The sequence below is a fragment of the Podarcis pityusensis genome (genome assembly GCF_964106645.2).
Source record: "Podarcis pityusensis genome assembly, chromosome: 2".
Lineage (NCBI taxonomy): Eukaryota > Metazoa > Chordata > Lepidosauria > Squamata > Lacertidae > Podarcis > Podarcis pityusensis.
Window position 1 is genome coordinate 86,557,384 of NC_138029.1, and position 23,510 is coordinate 86,580,893.

General features: G+C 42.9%; 1 protein-coding gene across 6 annotated transcripts in view; it reads left to right on the forward strand.

The window, feature by feature from the left end:
• CHCHD6 (coiled-coil-helix-coiled-coil-helix domain containing 6) overlaps positions 1-23,510 on the forward strand; it is a 194,465-nt gene that overhangs the window by 133,437 nt on the left and 37,518 nt on the right. For 3 of the 6 annotated variants that reach the window (XM_080996969.1, XM_080996972.1, XM_080996970.1), the window contains one exon: positions 2,928-3,063. The exons of the other annotated variants lie outside the window; for them this stretch is intronic. In XM_080996969.1, coding sequence (XP_080853095.1) covers positions 2,928-3,063 — 136 coding nt within the window. The remainder of the gene's footprint in view (positions 1-2,927; positions 3,064-23,510) is intronic. 6 annotated transcript variants of the gene reach the window in all.

A 23,510-nucleotide genomic window follows, 5' to 3' on the forward strand; every position in this document is an offset into this window, starting at 1 on the left:
TAGATGTTGAGGGTGCCTTGGAAGAGAAGGGAGAAATCCTGTTGCACAAATGGAACTCAGCGTATGTAGTGTTGGATACAATCCAAAGTCTCTGCTGCACAAAAGTCATAGTAAGCTAGGTAAGCTTTAAAAAAGACATTCCAGCTTTTAACTACTGTCTTAAGCATGGGTAGGCAAACTAGGGGCCGGATCCGGCCCAATCACCTTCTAAATCCGGCCCACGGACGGTCCTGGAATCAGCGTGTTTTTACATGAATAGAATGTGTCCTTTTGTTTAAAATGCATCTCTGGGTTACTTGTGGGACATTGGAATTCGTTCATTTCCCCTCCCCCCAAAAAAATATAGTCCAGCCCCCCACCAGGTCTGAGGGACAGTGGACCAGCCCCCTGCTGAAAAAGTTTGCTGACCCCTGGCCTTAAGTTTCCAAGCACAAAATGTCAGAGGTGAAAGAGCTCTCAGAAGGAGAGAGGGCGGGTAGGAGAGAGAGATTTACTTCTAGTTGAAGCTTATCTCTCTTGGATAACAGGCGGGTGAAACCCAGGCTAAGAGCAAAAAAAGAACCATTTGTATCTTACAGATTATCAGGCTAGATCACAAATCAGATGGTTATAGAATAGGGGCAGTATCATTGACCTTGACATTAAACATCACATTCCCAGCTTCTCTTGAAGTTATAAAATGTTCTGCTAGATTTTTAAAACAAACTTTCTGAGTTAAAAACCTAATTTTAAGAGTCTTAACTTTCCCAATGAATTGAGGGATTTTGTGGTATTTCCTGACCTAGTTCTGTTTGGTATTGTTTCCAGGGGGCTCATTCGGATGATTAGAACGATATTAAAATTTCAGCGACAGAACAAAATGCCAACCTTATGAGTTTCTGAAGCTTCTTGTTAAGTTCTTTCCTGTTCCAAAGTTCTGGAAGGTATTTCATAGTATTATCCCTGTGGAAAAAGATGAGCTCCCTCCAGTTTTGGGGGGCTGCTGCTTAGGGGTGACCTCCCACCCACCTTACAGTTATGAGTTTGTTACTGTTCCTTTCCTAATGATCCCTACAATGGAATTCACATTTTTCGCAGCTGCCACACTCTGGGTTGACGTATTCATCAAGCTATCTACTATAATCCCAAGGTTTCATTCCTGGTCAGTCACCACCAGCTCAGACCCCATGAGCATATATGTAAAATTAAGATTTGTTTTGCCCCACCATGTCTCGCTTTACACTTGTTTCCACTGAATTACATTTACCATTTTGCTGCCCATTCACTCAGGGTACGTCTACACCTCAGCTTGTCCTGCTGCTTCCCCCAAGGAAAACCTGCTTTTTACCACTGAATCAGAGCAAACATTCAACATTAAAGAGTGGGTTTCCCCAGGGAAAGTGGCAGGATCCGTGCTTTCTAGGTGCGGGACAAGTGAAGTGTGGACGAGCCGCCAGTTTGGAAAGGTCCTTTGGAGCTCTTTGCAATCTCCTTCTGTGTTAACAACCCTGAATAATCTGGTATCTACTGCAATCGTGGCCACTTTACTGCTCACCCCTAACTCTAGATAGTTTGTGAATAAGTTTAAAAGCACATGTCCTAATATTGATGCTTGGGTGGGTCCACCTTCTGCATCCCTCCATTTGAAATACAGTGGTACCTCTGGTTAAGAACTTAATTCGTTCCGGAGGTCCGTTCTTAACCTGAAACTGTTCTTAATCTGAGGTACTACTTTAGCTAATGGGGCCTCCTGTTGGTGCTGCTGCTGCGCCGCCACCGGATGATTTCTGTTCTCATCTTGAAGTAAAGTTCTTAACCCGAGGTACTACCAGGTTAGTGGAGTTTGTAACCTGAAGCGTTTGTAACCCGAGGTACCACTGTACACTAATATCAACTGGATCACCTCCATCTATATGCTTGTTTATGGTCTCAAAAGAGCTGTAATATGTCAACGAGACAGGACTTGCCATTGCAAAAGCCTTGCTGACTCTGCTTCAGGATTTTGTTTTTTTAAAAATATATATTATTATATAGTTATTTATACCCCACCTTTTTTCCTGATAGAGACTCAAGTCAGAGACTCAAGACAGGAACAGGAAGACTTGTTCTTCTATATGCGTGGTTGTTTTATATTTGACTAATCTTTCCGCTAGTTTTCTGTGACAGGCATTAAACTAACTGACCTGCAATTTCCTGATCCCCATCCCCCCCCCCCCCCAGATCCCTTTTGGAAAAAACATTGGCTACTGTCTAGGCCTCAGGTATGGAGGCTTACCTGAGGGACAAGTTACCTGTTTTTGTTAGATCAACAGTTTCAGCTTTGAGTTCTCTCTGCTGCTTATGATGTCGCATTGGAACAGTAGCATGTCCACTCAGGAATCTGACACCCTTTTGCATGATAGAATCTTTTTTGGGGGGTTTTCTTACTTATCAAGGGGAAGGGATTAGCAATGTATGTGTATGTGAACATATGAAGCTGCCTTATACTGAGCTGGACTACCAGTCCTATCTAGCTTGGTAGCAGGTCTGTTCTGCCTGCTGCTTCTCTGTAGCCTAAGGTCTCTGGCAGAAGCCTTCCCAGTTCCAGAAAATTCTTTTAAACTGGAGATTTCGGGGACTGAACCTGGGTCCTTCTCTGCTGCAAAGTATGTGCTCTGCCACTGAGCTATGGCCCTTCGGTAACCTGGTATGTATAAGGAGGAGGAGGAAGAGACATGTTGCTCATCACTGCTATGGACATAGGCACTCCAGAGCTTGAGCCAGGGATCTCCAGGTCTGAAGCTAGGGCCTAGCCAGTGAGCCTGCTGCAGGTTAAAAAGAGGGAACTCTGGATTGTCCAGAGTGAGGCTGAACCAATGGCACTCGCATCACCAGCACCATTTTTTGGGTTGCACTGATGAGCTGGGACAGTCACAAGGCTCTCTTTCTTTCTTTCTTTGTTCCTACAGGCGGAGAAACACACAACCTATATGTGCAAACCTTCAGGCAGCAATCCTGACATGCTACGGTGAAAACAAACACCAAGTCCTCAACTGTTCAGAGTTGGTCAAGGAGTATCAGCGTTGTGTTAGGCTAGCACAAAAGGTAACTACATTTTCCCTGCCAGCTTCACTCCAGGTGAATATTCTTTTCTCATCACTGGTGTGGGCATGATCAATCAGAAGGCCTTTCCCCGAGCCAAATCTTCCTGCAGCTCCAAGCACTGATAATTGGAGGGTTGATTTACATACTGGATATGGTTGCATACAAATTAAACCATAATTTAGAATAAATTATTGTTTAATATACAGGTGTGCTTTGCTTTCCCCCTATTCCTGCCTTTGCCCGGTGGGGGTGGGGGTGGAGTAGTAAACCCTGAGTTACTTCTACTGATGTGTTTGGATGAAGTAAACCACAAGCCCAGGTTAGTATGTGGTTTGTTTTGCTCTCGTTTCCTCCCTTGTGTGGTGCAATCAGAAGTAGGAGAGGAGCAAAGCACTTGTGCACATTAAACCATAGTTTAAAATAAACCGGTTTAGACTACAGGATCACTGTAGTCTTGACAATCACATGAAAGCTTGAGGTACTGAAAGTATTGGCTGTCACAGAGAATTGCTTTCATTCATGGAATAAGCTGCTGATAGCAAGCTTGTATTATTAATAGCTTCTGTACTACTCTGAAACTTAATAAGTCTTTTTCTGTCCATCCTTACAGTAGCCCTTTGAAGTAAATTAAGCCAAGAAGGTACAGTCTTACTCGAGGCTACTCAGTGAGCTTCACATTTGGTCTTTAATTTTGGCCTGAAACCAAAATCAGTACTTCATTTGCTGCTTAAAGTTATGACCTGTTCATTTGATAATTTCTACTTTGAATGGTTTTGGCAAATTGGCCAACATTGGATATTATTAAACCAGCTGCTATTGGGTTTTGCTTGGACCTGTGCATTCTTCAACATGCCCTTTATCTTCCAAACACACAGTTTCCTTAAAAAAAAATAAAAAAATCATTAGAACATTGTTTTCTGCATCAGCTTTGGTACTCCATAATTGTCTCTGTGTCTCCAAAGGGAATGGGTCTTTTTGCTGTTGCTGAGATAATAGGATATCCTTTAATAAAGACCAAATGGTTTGCTTCTTAGGATGATATGAGTCTCCAGTTATGCAACTTTACCCACAGAGCCAACAACCTTCTGCTTTTATGAAGGAACTGGACATTATATTAGGCATGGACTTACGCTGAAAAAAACAGCCCATTGTCATGGGAGATTGATTTTATATCAAGCTTTAAATCATGGCTTAAACTACCAAGAAAAAAGACCAATTTAAATTATCAGTTTAAATCAAATTTCCCATTTTGAAACTCATGCATTTTTAACTGGGGTTTTTAACAATTAATACACACGGCAACCAAATGGAACTAGTAACATAAAGCCATGAAGCCACATGCCTAAATTATATCTGTTTATAGATGAGGCATTGTACACTTCCAAGGAGATCACATACTTGAAGACTATGCTTTCAGTCCTATGCACCCTTATTGAAAATACATCTCGCTGAATAAAATGAAACTTGCTTTCAAGTAAACATGCATAACATTGAGATCTACCTGGGGTCTAGAAGCAAGGCTATTGAGCAAAATAGTGTTTTTCCATGAGGTGGAATGTCTATGCTGTTTGGTAAGTCACAAATAAAAATATTTCAGAACTCAACACCTTCTGAATCTCTGGTATTTGGATGTAAAATTGGAATGCAATGGGTACAAGGAGGAATCACACCAGTTCTAGTACCTGCTATGGCTTGCCAGCTTCTGACTTGCAGTATCAAGCTATAATATAAATCATTAATTAAAGAATCAGGATATCATATCACAGTTTGCTTCTGGTTTTTATTAGCCACAGTTTAAAAACACAAAACTGGGACTTATATGTTGGCCTTAAGTTTGAATTTCATATTAAACCATTTCATTTTAAAGAAACATATGAAAGCTGAAATTTAAAAGAAAATAATAATCTAAATTTTTTAAGTTACTGATTTTTAACCACCATTTCCCATGTCATGAACTTCCCTTGCTCCCCATATGCACAATATCACCCTGTGTTTGCCCTGATGATGTGTGCTTCACTGATCCCACAATCAAATGATGTGGAGTGGGGTGGGGTGGAGAAACATAGCAATTATGTCATGATGTGGGTAAGTAATATTACACTGTGAACAGGAGGACTATTTATCATATAAGCCAGGCATGGCCAAACCTGGCCCTCCAGATGTTTTTGGGACTACAACTCCCATCATCCCTAGCTAACAGGACCAGTGGTCAGGGATGATGGGAATTGTAGTCCCAAAACAGCTGGAGGGCCAAGTTTGGCCATGCCTGATATAAGGTATACTTAAACCATTGTTATAAAGAGCTGGTTTGTTAAGCTAGCCAGAGTTTGTTCTGGACTAAGGTTCATGGTTCACATGTAACACCAAGCCAAAATTCTTTAAAAGTGAAAACTAAACTTGGCAGAAGTCCTCCCAGCTGTACAGGAAGAGAAGAGGGGAGGCGATTCTAGTCCAATTTGTGCTTCAGTGAGGCCCAGTTACTAACATGACATGCAAAGATCGGCATTGGGTCCCAGAATTCTGGGAGCCTTGGTAATAAGCTTAGTTATTTTCAGATGCCACAGGACTCCTTATCTTTTGGGAAATTGATTGCCTTTGCTAGCATTCTTGTGATACATGAACTTTGTCTCCTATGCATGGTGGTATAAGTGTCTTTTGGTTTTGTATCCACAAACAACGAGGTAGGTGTCCTGATCTCATATCCTCCACTCCAGCACAGCTGAAAGATGCTTGCAGTGCTATGCACATACTGAAAGGTGCATGTGTTTTCCCAATGCAAAGATTAATTTCTTGGTCAGAAAAAAAAATGCATATGATGTGATCCTGAGAGTAGATGTTTCAAAATTAGACTGGAGGATTCAGTGTCTCAGTTCCAGTGCAGAGACACAGCCAAAGCAATCTTAATTCATATTCCCATATCAAATAGTCATAGTAAAAGCCTGGGATGGATTAGCCTGAAATCGACCTTATTTGGGGCACTTTGGCTTGCATAGACCAGGAGCACAGAATGTATCTCCCATAAGCATTACAATAATCTCAGGCTGGTGAAGGATTTAAAATATGCTGTGAAGTTTCCAGTGTGCAGGAGAAGAAAGGTTTAGAGCATAATCTGATTCGGTGTATGATGGCAGGCTGACCAAGCATTTCCTTCGATCCTGACATGGATCATGGGACTTCAGCTATACAAAGGAGAGACATGTGCTTGCAGGCAGGTTCAGGTGATTTCGTTGGGGTGGGGGCAGTCACCTGACAGGGGGAGAGGCTCAGGGTGTCTGAAGAGAACCTTTTTCCTTTCCATTAAATTTGTGAGAGGTGGGGGGAGCTGTATGCCTGATTTAAGTATAACATGAAGCAAACTGCCAACCAGCTCCCAGAAGAAGCCCCGACAGAAGGAGATGGGGAAATTGTCAGGATATATTAGCTCAAATGCTGTTGCAAGTCCTGGTGGATTTCCCCCCTTCCTGTTTACAAAGAAGGTCTTTGTATGTCTGCAAATCAGCAAGGTTAAGGCTGCCAGGGAAAGGGCTTTTCTCTGGTATCTTCTGAAGTCCCCAGCTCCCCAGACGTGTGCTTTTCTTTTTCTTCCATGACTTTAAAGTAAAGCAGGCTCTGCATTGCTGTTGAACAATCCTTTCCCCCCAAGCAGAACTCGCCTCATCCCTTGCCAAACCTCCGATATGCAAGCCTTCGCTCCTGTAAATCAGGCTTGTAGCCTCCCCCCACTTTCTCTTTTGGAAGTATATCTTTAGCAAATGCATTTACCAATACATCTTTATAGCACACAGTACAGGAGGAATGTGATTACCAAAGAAGACAGATTGCATTAAACTTCTGCATATTCGCAGGCTGCCGCTCCAACCCATTTGAGAAAGGGGGCTGGGAAGCTGCCAGCCAGCCTGAAGCCCCAACCTGACATTATTATAGAGTAAATTGGAAGCTGAGTGACTGGTAACAGCAGAGGGCACTGAAATATCCTATTAACTTGAAGGACACACACACACACACACACACACACACACACACACACACTTCAACTCCTAGGCTAGGCTAGTTCATGTACCATAAACCCTGCTGGAGCCCTCCCCAACCCACCTCCAACAAAACTAGTAGAAGGATGTTATATTGAAGGGCATTTCATACTGATTTACAGTGGGGGACAGCAAGATGGCAGGAAAATCTTTTGTTGTTTTGGATTCTGTTTTTCCTCCCTTAGTGGCTATTATTGAGCAGGTAACTGGGTGAGATCAGATACATTCTTTGCAGGGATGCCACAAAAGACCACGGAATTCAGAGTTGAACACACAACCTGCCATTTCAAGGAGCCAAAAATATGCCATGAATTCCTTCTTTTCTCCTACTATTCAAAAACTTGTGGCAGGTTTCCTGGGCCATCCTACCATCTGCGATGATAGGTTTGTGGGAAGCAAAATCTGTCAAGATGGCAGAAGGGAGAGGGAAGGAGAAGTAAAGGCAACAGTCCTATTCTAGTTCCTCTCCCTCCCCACTTTCACACACTCACCTTTAAACCGGCGTTAGCAATCTCTGCTGTGAGTGGGTGGATTTCAGTAGGAACGGAGACTTAATCAGTGTCATCAAGAAGACAATTTTCCCCTCGTTTTGATTTAATTCAAATGGAGCTCAAAAATCCTGAGTGTTTTGTGGCATCTCCTACTGTTGTGGATTCAGATAATATTGTTTGAATATCATATTAGTGGTGGAAAAATACAATATGTTAATGCAATGTCTGTCTGTTCTATGTTGGATAATGTAAATCTGGTTTAAGTGAGTTTATCTAAAGCATGGGTAGGCAAACTAAGGCCCGGGGGCTGGATCCGGCCCAATCGCCTTCTAAATCCAGCCCACGAATGGTCCGGGAATCAGTGTGTTTTTACATGAGTAGAATGTGTGCTTTTATTTAAAATGCATCTCTGGGCTATTTGTGGGGCATAGGAATTTGTTCATTTCCCCCAAAAAATATAGTCCGGCCCCCCACCAAGTCTGAGGAACAGTGGACTGGCCCCCTGCTGAAAAAGTTTGCTGACCCCTGATCTAAAGGAATCTGAGCACATTGGGAGTGTCCCAGATGTACAGGCCAGGTGACAGTCTGGTCAGGAGAGGAGATGGTGGAGAAATGTTACAGGGTGATGACAAGATAGAACTATTGAGCTCCTCCTTTGTCCCAGTCTTCTCTCATGAGGGAAACTGTTCTCAATCTGGCAAAAATAAATAAATCAGATGGTGAAGGGAAGGAGTTGTAGTCATGACAGACATAGTTGGTACAAGAGTACCTGTCCTCTCAAAATGAATCCTAATTCTTCAGGGCCTGAAAAATTGTATTCTAGGATGTAAAGGAACTGGCATCTGTAATCTCAGAGACTTTGTCTATAATTCTTGAAAATTATTGGAGGACAGTGGAGTGCCATGCAGCTGGAGGGAAGCAAATGTTCCTGATTTCCAAAAAGGGGAAAACAAAATCCAGGCAACCACCAACTGTTCAGTTTAACAGTGATACTTGGAAAGTTTCTAGAACAGATCATTAAGCAATTTGTGCACATTTATGAAAAAGAATGTTTTTTTAAGTCATGCAAGATTACTTTAACTCCTTTTTTGACTGATTTATCGCCTAGTAGAGCAGGGGAATGCTCTGGATATAGTATATCTTGATTTTAGCACAGCTTTCAACAAGGTCCCCAGTGATACTCTTTGTGACAAGTTGTTAAAAATATGATGCTACTGTTAGGTGGATTTGTAGCTGGTAGGTAGACAGTACCCAAACAGTGCTAATCAAGGCTTTTCAGAAAATTGCAGAGATATGACCGTGTCTCCTGGTATGCCCTGTGGAGGACCTTAAGGTCCATAAATAGCAACACTCTAGAGGTCCAGGGCCCTAAGAAAGTCAGATTAGCCTCAGCCAAGCCAGGGCCTTTTCAACACTGGCTCCGGCATGGTGGAACACGCTGTCTCATGAGACCAGGGCCCTGTGGGATCTGATTTCTTTCCACACAGCCTGCAAGACAGAGTTGTTCTGCCTGGCCTTTGGCTTGGAATCAGCCTGATACCCTCTCCCTCTTTCCTTTTCCTTCTGTGATGGAACCCCTATTTGGGGACTTCCCTGGCTTTTTTCTGGCCCATGTAGGACCAGTCTCGATACTTGGCCTTGGTGAAGATTTGACGTTTTCTCCCCCCAAACAGTTTTTCATCTGGGCTTCCACTGAAATGCAGCTGCATTTTAAGTTAATCAATTGTTTTTATACCCAATGTTAGCCGCCCTGAGCCCGATCTTGGCTGGGGAGGGCAGGGTATGTATGTATAAATAAATAAATAAATTGATGATGATGATGATGTCCTGGGCCCTGTATGTTTAACATCTCTATAAATGACTTAGACAAAGGGCTTGAAGGGATGCTCAACAGATTTACAAATGACACTAATGTGTGTGGAGTAGCTAACACATTAGGCAGAAAATTTATCCAGGATTGTCTTGCCTGGATGAAGAACTGCATCAAAACTAACAACCTGAATTTCAACAGAGATAATTGTAAAATTCTACATTTGTCTAGGAAGAATCAGATGCACAAATAAATATTAAATGACCCTTGACATGATCACAGTACATGTAAAAAGAGGCTTTCTAAATCACAAGCTAAGCATGAGTAGGCAGCAGGGGGGGGAAAGAGAGGGAGAGAGAGAGAGAGAGAGAGAGAGAGAGAGAGAGAGAGACTAATGCAATTCTAAATTACAGTAACAGAAATATGTTGTCCAGATTGTGGGATGTAATGGTATTACTCTTTGATTAGCTCTTACCTGAAGTATATTGTCCAGGATGCTCACAATCTGAAACAATTTAGGGCCTAAGTATTTGATAAAGCACCTCTCTCCATGCCAGCCAACCTCAGCCATAAGATCAGCAGAGGGTCATACATGTGGTGCCACCAATGTGTGTATCTTTTTGTATAGAGGCTTATCTGTAGTGGTGTCCCAACTAAGGAATTTATTTCCTTGAAGGCAAAGATGGCAATGACTTCGAATTCTCAAAATTCATTTCGGTCCATCACGACTGCTCTACTCTTTGCTGCAAATTATGGGCCTTTAGGATCTGGCAGTGTCCATAGGTGGACCTGCATGAGTCTGTATCTTGGGAGAAGGATGTTTCTTACATTTTTTACAGTCCACTAGATGCAAGCCCAAGAACAAGGATTAAGTCAGCTGACTAAAAGAATAAACTAGTAGCATGGGCTCTGAAGGTAGCAGGATTGGCTTTGGTCTTCAGCTTGGTGATTCAGTGGGATGGCCAAAGAAGTCCTTTAAACCTAAGGTGAACACCCAAAGAAACACAAATCCTGTTTGACATCATAAGTGTGGGAGAGTCTGGCTCAACTACAACACTATGTTTGAAAGGACTTGCTGTATCAGTTTTGACAGGGTGATGTATGGTTCCTGTAGATGTCATAGTAAGCTGGTTTGACCTTAGGGTGGAGAGTGGTAATGAAATCAGATAGGACAGAAATATGTAATGAAATCTGAAGTCTGTTTCATTTGGCTGTTTCTTAAGGAATCCAAATTTGTGAGTGTAAATATTGCCTCTTGCCCAAAGACAGGCAAATTACTTTCATGTAAAGAGTCAAATTCAGAGTTTCATTTAATCCAGTAACTTTAAAACTAACCACTTTATTTAAGCAGAACAAAGTATATAGAGTAGGGAATAGGAAACATCTGACCCTCCAAATATTGTTGGATTCCCACTCCCATCAGCTCCAGCCAGCATGGCCAGCAGTCAGGGATGAAAGGAGTTGGAATTCAGGAACATTTGGAGTGCTGCAGATTTGCCATCCTTGTTGTAGGTTCTGTATGTAATGCAGAAGTTTTGTGCCCCTTCTCAACCCCTGGATATACTTCTTTCCTCCAGACTGGCTTCATGTACATGCATTGGATTTAATATTGGATGGAGGTTAGATGCAAGGAGTGCCACATTCCTAGACCCTATCCATGAGTCTATCATTTCTTCATCCATCCATCCAATGTTGGGAGATGATTACAGTTCAAGACATGGACGTGATGTAGGCTTGGAGGCAAGATGGGTATGATCGTGGTCCTTTATGGACATAGAGGTTCATGTGAATCAGGCTCATATTGCCCATTTCCATCTACTTCTACTTCTAAGAACCTTGCCAAGAATATGAGCTTGCGGTTATCTTGTTGAATACAATTGCAGGGGGTTGGACTAAATGGCCCTCGGAGTCCCTTCCAACTCTACAATTCTATGATTCTATAACTACCTCTTCTAACTTCACTGTTTTGTTTGGGGTTTCTTTGTTGTTTGGGGGGTTTCTTTGTTGTCTTTGGGGTTTGGTTTCATATCTGCCGAATTTCAGACACAAGCACAAAAATTGCTGCTCTTAGGTCTAAATAAAAGCTAGGATAATAGTGCTGCTGTAGGAGGTGCTGCTTCTTTTGTAGCTTTTCAAATTATCTGTAGTTTATTGACTGCAAGATTTATCAGGAGTGTACCACAGCTTGTCGGCAATTAGGATAGAAAGTTGATGCTACAATCTTCCCCCCAGTATTTTCTTTCCTGCCAACGGGGGGCATCAGAATTTCACTCAATGTGTTCCTTGGATACTAAAAAGGGAAATATGTGTGTCTAAGATAAATAATAAGTATACACTTCCTTCTCCCCCATCCCGAAATCAGTGATGTGAGCTAGATGTGGCAACTGGAAGCCAGTGAATAAGGGAAAATAATATGGATTTTACATACAATTTATAAATCCCCACATACCCATCTAATTTAGATGGTGTACATTTTGGGGCGAGAGATTCATCTCACTTTAACTAGCAATTAGTACCTCCCCTCAATCTTGGTATAGGTTGGGATATAAATCATAATAAAGAATCAGCTAGCTGGCATTAATTGCAATTATATATTGAAGCCCATCAAATGATGTGAATACAAATTATTCTAATAGAAAATAATATTGACACACTGAAGGGGGATTTAAAATATTAAAATGTTAAGGAAAAGTAGATAAGGTGTGTAAGATTTTATATATACACACTCATACACATTTACCCCATCATCCACTGTTCTTCTCTCATCCTGCATTCCCTGTCCTGTTGTTAAAAGGAACCGGATTTTTATCTGTGTTCTTATTCTTAGACAACTTTCCTCTTGTTTATAAAGTTGAAGTAATTAAAAGTAGAGCTCTCAATAGCCAACATGTGAATAAACTCTTAACAATAGAGAACTGGATAGCCAAAGCCGTAACGGTAATCTCTTCACAAGCAGCCAAAGGTACACTAGTATGTAGCACTTGGTCAGGCTTTTTGATCATTGCCAGTAAGTTACTGTTAGGGCCTTCATGTTAGCACTAAACATTTTTGCAAATGAAATTTCTTCAGCAGCTCTTTTTGTCCTTTAAAGTTACCAGTGTGTTTTCCTCACATAGGGGAAATACGCATTTCCTCACATAGGCACGATGCATCTCTACCACTCCCAGTGTGGATCCAAGTATCTCTTTCTCCCTCAAGCATTGTTGGCATCCGTCTGCCTCAGAAGACAACTGAGTGCACCTCCGGGTATGAAGTCAAACTGCTGGACAATCACAGTGCCTGCCAGGCTGCAGAGACGAGTAATGTGTAGCTGTTGCCTCCTGCATTGCTTTTGCTGCGTTAGTAGCACCAAAGTGACCTTCCTGGGGTTCAAGCCTGGGCAGTGTGTATGGACACCCTGGCCTGCCCAGAGGACAAGATGGCCTTGCTGATGTGGACCAAAGGAAAGCAGAGCAATACATGTAACATCAACTTGGCTGCTGGAGGTGCTGAAAGGAGGTGCACAGGATGCAATCCAACCATTTTAGGGACTCCACTCTGGATTTGTGTAGGGTTTACTCCTTAGCCTTTTCTTCTCCCGAGGATGTCCCATAAGCCAGCAGGTACAGATTTTTCCTCAGCTTTACACCCGAAGCCTTTCTCATGAATGAATATAACTGCAAGGCAGCAGAGGTTTGGGATTAGAGCAGGCATAGGCAAACTTGGCACTCCAGATGTTTTGAGACTACAACTCCCATCATCCCTGACCACTGGTCCTGTTAGCTAGGGATGATGGGAGTTGTAGTCCCAAAATATCTGGAGGGCCGAGTTTGCCTATGCCCGGATTAGAGTTTTCCTTCTCCTACATGGGTTACCTTCCTAGGGTGACGAGCCGTATCTGCCCCTCACTTTCCTCTACAGGACATGCATAAACTACCTTCTTAACCATTTGACCCACTTGTTCTTGTCTGCTCAATCTGTCGGAGCCTGTCTTTGCAGGCAGGGGAAGTCCATAACTCACTGAGGGTTTGAGACCCAGTGGCTACCCTCACCTGGTTTGGCCGCTGTCCCGTCTTGATATCTTCTAGGAGCCACAGGTGAGAGCCACAGACATCCACAGCTGCTTTTAATGTAAAGAAAACCACATTGGGAAATTCTGCTCACAATTTTCTGTTTGTCTCTATTTGTGCCCTGAGGCTCCTGGAAACATCCTCTGCCAGTGCTGCCATGCGTTAAGCAGGTCCTGTTAAAATAAGATGACACAGAGAAAGCACCTCTCCAAACACTGTTCCCTCTTGCTGTTATTCTCTTGTCTGTATTTTCAACACCCTCAGTACTCGTACCTTTTGAATACTGTGCATTCTTCCTCTCCTGAGATACGATGCACGCCTCACTAGCTTTTATTTAACAGGAGTGAAAAGCCACCACCCCTTCTCTTGAATCTTGTGAGTAGAACATCATACAGTATTATCACAGGATTTGGGGTAGTACCTTACAAGTGTGGATGGGGCAGGTGTGTGGTTTAAAATACTCCTTTAGCATATGGTCCCAAGACATGAGTCCATCTATGTAAATATGGATCCATTTAAGGGCCCAATCCCTACCCCTCTGCGTTCCATCTTTTGTAATGAGGAAAGAGTCAATAAGGTTTGTAATATGACTTCATTGGCAGTCACTTTTATCTTGTTTGGATTTCTCCCTGTGTTGACCAGAATGCATATAGCTAATTTAGTGCTTCTAATATGTAATATTTAAATGCAACTTTTTTAAAGCCATACATGAGAAACACCCACACTGTGCAAAAAAGATAGTTAATTTCAGAATAATAAGCCCAGATTGTTGATAAAAGCTCTTGGAGTTCTGCTCTGAAAATCGCAAATTCTGTAACCAAAGCCCCAAATAGGCTTTCTATTGAATTATGCAAATTGGGCAGTCTTGAATAGATTTTGTTGCAATTTGTATGCTTGCATAATTTGCACAGCTGCAGTTTTGTTTTAAAATTTTGTGACTTTCTGTTCTGTCAGACTAAGGAAGACTCTGCAGAATAAATCTCTCTGGAAGTGGTTTAAAATAAAAGCATTACTCTACCTCTTTGACCTGAAGCTGTCTATCAAAGACCATCATTCCACCAACGCCCTTCCTTCTTTCTCTGACTGTAACAAAATGTAACAGCAAGAACCATGCAAAAGTATGCTTGTGTGCATGCCATCTCTCAAATAAAATCCCAATGCTCACTAAATAGAAACTGCCAACTACTTGGTTAGCATTGATAAATTATTTATTAATATGTTATATTTATATGCCACGTTTTCCTCCAACGAGATAAGGAGATATGAGCAAGTAGATAGATGTAGCAAGTTGCTATCAATATTGTTCCGACATAAGATTTATATACGTTTATAATCAGAATCCAAAGCCACCTGTCTGGGCTGAGTCACAGGGACTAAATTGTCAACATCAGAGCCTGACCACTCAACCATCTATTTCACTCTCTGAGGAAATGACTATTCCAACCAATGTTATGAATTTTCGCTCTGAAATCACATTCCTCAAGACAAATCTAGTAAGACTCAAAAATAGCAACTGTTAAATAGCTGGTTAGTGCAGTAGAACAACTCACAGACATTTCTTACTGTATAATGTCAACACACTATGGCAACTTTGACTCTCCTTCAGATCTTGCATTTCTTACCTTGGCTTTTGCTTGTTCTTGATGCCTGCCATATAAGATTTTTAAGTTCATCTCGGCTACTGATCGCACTTTTGATTTTAATTGCGCTGTAGATTTTGTTATATGGAGAAAACATTACAGGGTAGGAAAAGGCATGATAACCTAGTTTAGCTCATGATGTTTGATTGCTTGTGTGTCTCTTTCAGTGTATGTGTGTTTTGTGCACAAGCTCAGGAAGGGTATATTTCAGTGAAGCTTCCTTGTGTAAGTCTGTGCGTTGAAATAGACTACACGCATGTGTCATCATCAAATGTGATACTTTACTCAGTTTTCTTACAATTAGAATGGTTTCCTCATAGAAAATACCACAGCTGACGCACCTGGTCTCTAACAAAAACACAGTGGATCTCTTAAAGTTCTGTGGCCCTCCAGATGTTGTTGGACGACAACTTTTATCATCGCTAACCATTGGCCGTGCTGGCTTGGGCTGATGGGACACAATTAGAAGCAAACAACCTCTGGAGGGCCACAGATTCCCCAGCTCTGCCATAAAGGATCTGAGCAGCTTCATGAGTTTGGAAGGTTTTTAGAAGATTTTGGGTCAATAAGGAAACAGCAAGTCTGGCCTGTTGGTTATCAGACAGAGGGAGTCTCACATCATCTGCTATCTGGGGTCCTTTTACCTTGAGATGCTGGGGATTGAACCTGGATCCTTCAGTATGGAAAGGTTACTTTGGGAAGTTTCCAGTATACTGTTTGCTCCTCACACGCTGGCTTTCGGAAGTTCGCTCTTAGATAATGAATTTCGGCATACCCTGTTTGCATGTGTTTGTTCAGAGGATCATATAAAAAAGTAAGCAAAACATGATACATTAAAAAATGGTCCTCCTTTCCTCGGGCAATTTGTTTTGGGGCATCATCTACCCATAGGGTTGACCTTACTGCTTCTGGGTAGGTACTGCAATATGATTATTTAGATGAACTTTGCTGTCAGCTTTCTGTGGATTCTTAAGTTGTTGAGTTCCCCCCCCCTCCTCCTTCCGCCCTATATTTGGGCAAACGTTGTGGTGATAACACTATTGGAGGAGTTTATGACTCAATAAATGCTCCCCCCACAAGGGAATGAGTGAAGAGGCCGCAAGCAGCAAGCAGCTGCTGTTTATTTAGTCATAAACACTGAGGAGAGCATTACTGGATTAACTGTACCCATGCGTTCTCCTGGCCTGTTTATTTGCAGAGGTGAAAATAATCCACATTGTGCTTCTAATTGTAAAGGATGGAGAGCTGGGGATGGGTTATTGTTTAATTCTTGAAGGCAGAGACTCCTAGGTCCTAAGCATCTCCGATCAGTCCATACGCAAAAGCTTTCTATATGCCCTGATGTTCATCGATGGATAAACGAAAAATATGGAGCTGCCTGGAAGGACATAAACTGCCATCTTAATATATGAGGCATGTCCAAGAGTAAAATGCTGGCCTACTTAAAATGGAAATGGCTGCTGCATTCACGAAGCTGGAGGCATGAGTTCTTCATTTTCTTCTCTATTGCTAAGCTTTGCAGAGGCCTAGTGTTTCCATAACCCAGCATAGCAATATTATTAACCTGTCCAAACAAATTCTCTGCAAATGCATTGCACAATCCATGTGGAGCACAGATAATTAATTTCCTTATGCTGGTTATTGCAAGCAAAGACCGCCATAAAGATTGCTTGGGGTCACTCCCCTAGGGAGACCCTTGATCTTGACCACCCGCAAAAAGATCAGCTGGATGATGATATTGTGCAGATGCCATGGTGGCAGAGAAGTAAGATTTCTTTGCTGAGCTCTCTGCTGTGGCATAAACCTATGCCATATCTGATCAGATTGACCATGAGTTTCCAGCACCTCCACTCAGGTTATACCTGCAGGCACATTCTGGATGGGAGGGTTTGAGACACTGGTGGAGGAAGAGGTGGACGGGGGGAGCGCACCACCCCCGGCACCATGATCCCAGTGGGGTGCCATCACGGCTCATGCCCCCCCCCATGCTGGGCACCACGCCCCCACAGGCGGCACGCCACACCCCCACCTGCTCTCCACCCCACCCCACCCCGTGCCAGAGCATGAAGCTCTGCCACTGGCTTGAGCCCTTGAAAGACCTGCCAGCACCCCATTCTCTTTGCTAACTCTGCTCCTCTGAGCCTTGCTTTGAGCTGTGACTGTTCTTTCGGTCCACACCTGCCAGTCCACTGGGGCAGCGCCAGTGAGATGGAAGTGAGGGCTCTCTTCCTGCCTGCTTCTTGGAGCAAGGGATGGGGAGGGGGGAAAGGAACAGGATTGGAGGCAGGCTGTTTAGTTGACCTGCCCTCACCTGCAGCCAGTCTTCAAAAGGAAAGTTTTCTCCTTTTTTTCTGATAGTCAAAAGGAAGTGAAACATGCCTCCCCCTCCCCACCCTAACCAGCTGCAAGAGCCAAGCCTGGTTCCAGTTTAGGCGAATTTGCATTCCTTTCCCTGTTGTCACCCCTGCTGCCGCATTGCCCTCAACCCCTTGTTAAGCCACGGGGGAAAGAATGCCTAGGAGCTCAGGTCAAGGATATGGGAAACCATTCCCATGAGAAATGGGTAAAGGAACCGGGTATGTTTAGCCTGGAGAAGAGTAAACTGAGGGAAAACATGACAGCACATTTCCAGTATCTGATGAGCTTTTGTATAGAGAAGGGCAGGTCTTGTTTTCAACTGCCCCCAGGGCTAGATCTAGTGGGCTTTAAGTTACATAAGAGTATTTTTTTTTTTTTTAGATTTTTAGAAAATTATTGTCATTGTCCGTATATACACAGTATACACAACAACGAAAATCAAACACCCACCCAAAGACCGGGTTCACATACACATTTGCACGTATCTCCAACACTCTCATCCTATTCAGACATAATCTATAAAAACATATCATACTCCAGAATGTAACATAACCTATTAAAAGCATAACATAACCTAAAAACCTGTCTCATTCCTTCCTACTCCCTGCTTGCTATTTCTTGCAACTGGCCCTGAGATCATTATTTAGTGCAATCAGAGCTCTTGGATAGAAACTATTCAGAAGGCGTGTGGTTCGTGTTTTCATTGTCCTATATCTTCTGCCCGAAGGCAACAGTTCAAAGAAGTTGTGAGCAGGATGGGTGGGATCTCTCAGGATATTGTGTGACTTCTTCAAAGTGCGAGACGTGAAGATCTCATCCAGGGTTGGTAGTTGGAGCCCAATAACATTCTGGGCAATTTTAATTATTCTCTGTAAAGCTTTTTTATCCGTTTCAGAGCTGCTCCCATACCACGATAATATACTATAGGTTAAGACACTCTCGATGGTACTGTGATAATAGGACAGAAGTAGGTGCTGAGATAGATTCAGTCCCCTGAGCATTCTCAGGAAATACAACCTCCCCTGCACCTTCCTCACAACCATATTAATATTTGCTGTCCATGAGAGGTCCTCAGAGATGTAAATGCCCAGGTATTTAAAACTACCAACCCTCTCCACCTCCTCGCCATTTATGTGCAATGGTAAAAATACACTTTTCTTTCTCCTAAAGTCAATTATGAGTTCTTTGGTTTTTTTGGTGTTAAGCATAAGATTGTTTTCTTTACACCATTGAATTAACCCCTGTACTTCTTTCCTATAAGCAGTCTCATCGTTCTCACTAATGAGCCCCACCACTGTTGTATCATCCGCAAATTTGATGATTGTGTTGGACTTATACAGTGGGGTGCAATCAAATGTGTACAGGGAATAGAGAAAGGGACTTAGCACACATCCCTGAGGGGCTCCTGTGCTTAATACTAGAGTAGAAGAATAGTAAGGGCCCATTCTCACTGTCTGCGGCCTATCAGTCAGGAAATTCCTTACCCACAGACAGATCTTCTGATGTATACCCAAATTGGTCATTTTAAGAAATAACCTGTCTGGCAGAATTGTATTGAAGGCAGAACTGTAGTCCACAAACAACAGCCTTGCGTAGGTTCCCTGTCGTTCTAGATGACTCAGTACAGTATGGACAGCGATGGAAATAGCATCATCAGTAGATCTATTTCTTCTGTATGCAAACTGGAACGGGTCTAGAGTGGATGGAAGACCAGCCTTAATATGATCTAGCACCAATCTCTCAAAACATTTCATAACGACAGATGTTAGGGCTATTGGTCTATAGTCATTGAGAGATACCACCACTGACTGCTTGGGGACTGGCACTATAATCGATGTCTTCAGGCAGGTAGGGACAGAACCCTGCAACAGGGATAGGTTAAAAATGTCCGTAAACACACCAGCTAATTCTGCAGCACAGTCCCTAATAGCCCGTCCCATGATTCCATCCGGTCCAGCTGCCTTCCTAATGTTAATGCTCCGAAAGGCATGTTGTACGTCACAGGTCTGTAATAAAAATGGTTGTCTATCAGTAGTAGTTTCTGATGATGTGCTGGTAGCCAATGCTGTAGTGACGGTAGTTCCAGTTCCCACCTCAAAGCGACTAAAAAATTGATTCAGTTGATCAGCCAGGTGCGCACTGCTGCTAGCCAGTTCGTTTTTAATATTTTGCCCTGTAATTTGTCGCAGGCCTTGCCATACTCGACGAGGGTCGGAGCTCTCAAAATGTTTTTCGATCCTCCGGCAGTACATAGCTTTGGCGTTCCTAATGCCCTTTTTCAATTTGGCTCTGGCTTCTCTATACTGTTGCGCATCACCAGAGTGAAAATTTAACTTTTGATTTAACTTTAGGAGAAATTTATTAAGGGCAGTTCAACAAGTGAAACAATTACCGTATTTTTCGCACCATAGGATGCACCGGACAATAGGACGCACTTTGTTTTAGAGGGGGGAGAACAAGAAAAAGAATTCTCCCCCTCTCTGCCCAGTGCCCCTTCGGCGAAGCGGCAGGAGGCACTGTGCAGAGAGGGGGAGAACTTTCCCCCTCTTGTTTTCCTGCTCTAAAACAAGGTGCTGTTTAAGGTGCGTTCAGGCGGCTACCTTGGAAGCCTGGAGAGCGAGAGGGGTCAGTGCACACCAACCCCTCTCGCTCTCCAGGCTTCAGGTTCCTTTTGACCTGCTCTTTGTGGCTGGCGGGGGGAAGCCCACCACCAGCCCCAAAGAGCAGGTCAGGGAGCAGCGGAAAGGCGCAGCAGAGAGGCTCCTGCCATAGCCGCGCGTCACCTTTCCAGCCGGGAGAGGGTCGCGGGGCTATGGCGTCTTCGCTCCATAGGACGCACACACATTTCCCCTTCATTTTTGAAGGGGAAAAAGTACATCCTATAGAGCGAAAAATATGGTAAAAACATAAGAAGAGCCTGCTGGATCAGGCCAACGGCCCATCTAGTCCAGCCTCCTGTTCTCACAGTGGGCACCCAGATGCCTGTGGGAATCCCACAAGCAGGACCCAAGCACAAGAGCACTCTCCCCCCCCCCCTAGTTTCCAGCAACAGGTATTCAGAAGCATACTGCCTCCAGCCATGGAATCAGAGCATAGTCATTGTGACTAGCAGCTGCTGATAGCCTTATCCTCCAAGAATTTGTCTAATCTGGAGATGGTCTAGCTCAGGAATTCTTGTATCTAGCAGGGGCTTTAGTCCCTACCAGGCTTTAGTCCGTACAAGCCTACCAGTCTTCTGCCAGCCCTCAGATTCAGTTGAGTCCAACCACTTGGACTCCCTATTCCAGGAGTCAGCAAGCTTTTCAACAGGACAATCAGTTAAAAAAATATCCCAAAGCTATCTGGAAACCATTCATATCCCTAAGTATTTGGAGTCAGGCCACAGGTTCACCATTCCTTTGCTATGAAGTCCAGCCTTTAGCAGATAGTTTATTATGTTGCTACAGGCAGGAAACAATAGATTGCCTGCTCACAGAGCCTTTTTTATTTGTTGTATTTATTGCTACAGTGCTTTTCATGGCAAGAAGAACCCAAATATTAATCTCTGCTGTACATGCCTGTTGCCCCCCCCCCCAGCTTCACCACCCACAAGAGGAAATGTCAATTCTCCTACACAGTTAGCTAAGGGTAGAATTGGAGAAGTCATAGTAGTGGTTACCTGGCAGTTTCTCCTACTCCTCCCCAGAAACAGCTTTTAGTCCATCCTGAACATTGCAGGCCTCTTGTTGTCTTTATATATAATAAATAACCCGAGATTCCAGGGTAGGTTTTTTTGCTGGTATCAACTATACTTTTAGAAGCACAAGTTCAGTGCCGAAATGGCATTACCTTTCCTTGATATTTGAACATAGCCCTGCAGTGTTCAGCCTATTGTTATTACTGCTCTTGTAAAATGAAGCTAAATTCTGCTATAACTCCAGAAAGCAGCATCCAAGCTTCTAAAGTCCCTGTAACGCAAGAAATAGAAATAGAAATAGAGGCCTCTGCAAAATTGTTTGCTGGAATATCTGTCTTCCCCTTTCTCTCACATCTGAAAGCTTCAGCTTTCCAAGCAGATAGGCCAGCTTGTGTTAAGGGATTATAAAAGGCTTTAAACCCTTTGGTTATTGATTCATATCAATTTCTCTTTGGGGTACTGTTTAGGAAGTGGGAAGCTGTTCTTAAGCCATTCCAAAAATGTTCATTTCCTTCATTATCCCATTAGATTGTATTAATTGTAACTTTTCTTCACTGTTGCAGAAGAACTACATCCATTTCTGAGTTGATCTTGATTTCACTAAGCATGGGCATTCTTCAGTCACTTAGAGAGCACCACCCTGGAACAGATAGCAACACTCTGCTCCAGCACCAGCCAATGGGGTAGCCCACTAGCAATTGGATGGCCTGTCTTAAGAACGTAAGAAAAGCCTGCAGGATCAGGCTAGTGACCCATCTAGTCCAGCATCCTGTTCTCACAGTGGGTGACCAGGTGCCTATGGGAAATCCAGGGAGACTGGTAGTCATGTTCTAAGTTTCCCATATGGCAATGTCAGCTTGTCAGCCCTCCTATCCTCCCAGGCACTTTAAACCAACCACTTTAAACCATGTTTGGGGCATAGCCCCAAACATTTGTGTTTTCCTGGAGAATCTGTGATGACGTTCTCTTGGTGGCTCTCCCTCCTCTAGTTAGAAGATACACACCTGTGTTTCTCTAACTACATCTCTGTAGTGGAGTCCTCCAGCACTTTATGACACTGTTGAACCACCCAAATGAACTGCTGTTTAGGAGGTATTTTCTAACAGTCCTCTGACATTTCCCTAAGTAGCTTCATGCTGTTACTCTTAGTTGCATCCTCTTGGACTACCCTCAAGTAACATTCCTCTAAGTTAATGTTAAAATTCTTCAGATGCAGGTACACAAAGATTTGAGGCGGCTGATAAGCTCCTAAGGGCTGGTATCTACAACCTTTGAGTTGGCTCTGTTGCCTTTCTGTGACCTTCAGCAGGGCACTTTCTAGAGTGCTTTTAGGACCTGTGAAAGAGCCATAATGAATGCAATGTGTTCTGCTACTTTACTTGCAATTCTGCCCACATGCTAGGATGTGAACTTAATACCTTTCAGAAAAGAAGCCAAACTTCTGATGCAGAGTCTTTAGTAACCTAATGCTGTAATATGCATTGACGTCTTTGCAAAGGATTGGTTTATCTGTGTGGTGATTGAGTTGGAGTGCAAAGGAATGTAAAGAAAGTAAATATTTTAAAAAAGGTGTTATATCTGTGCAATGTGCAAATCACTATGTAAAGTGATGTTCTTTTTAAGATCATAGACTAATTTGAAGAGAGTGGTGTAGCAAATTGCCAGCAAGATGCTATGCAGGGTGGCTCCTTAGACAATGGTTAAAAATTATGCATTGAAAACTGTGTTACCTTCTATTTTCCTCAATTAAACATCATGTTTATCCCTATAAAACCTCAGCTCCATTGCTTCTGTCCTTTAAGCTTTTCCTTTTTCTCTGCAAGCTTATCTTTCTGTCACTAAAATTACCTTCTACCCATCTGGCTCTGAAATTTTCCACTCAGACTATCAGTCCATTCCATCATCCCCAAGGAGCAAGTCAGTTTAGTTCATCAAGCAGATCATCTACTGGGTCACATAACCAGGACAAAAAGGCCATACTGGGCAAACCCTGACCAAAACAGAGAAATTGATTTTTGTTTTTCTTAGGTTTTTGTTATTTTTCTTACTGAGGAGACTTTCTGAGCTAGCAGGTGATTCAGTATCCTTCAAAACATTCATCTACTGTGGATGTTCCTGCAACTGTTTTAATTAAAAGAACTTGACTGCTGCATCTCTTAAAGGCTGAGTTTAATTCTGATGGAAGGTGATCCATTAGAGTATAAAGCACAATTGCTGGGTTTTCAGCTTCTTTTGTTCCCCACAATGCACAGCATGTCCTTGGAGGACTGGCTTCGCTTGGAGGAATGGCTGACTCTAGAAGATAGGAGATTTCTTCTCTATTGCCCATTCAGTTATTATGCCATGTGCCACTTCCAACCAGATTTCCAAGCTGGGGTTTACTATTAACTTCTCT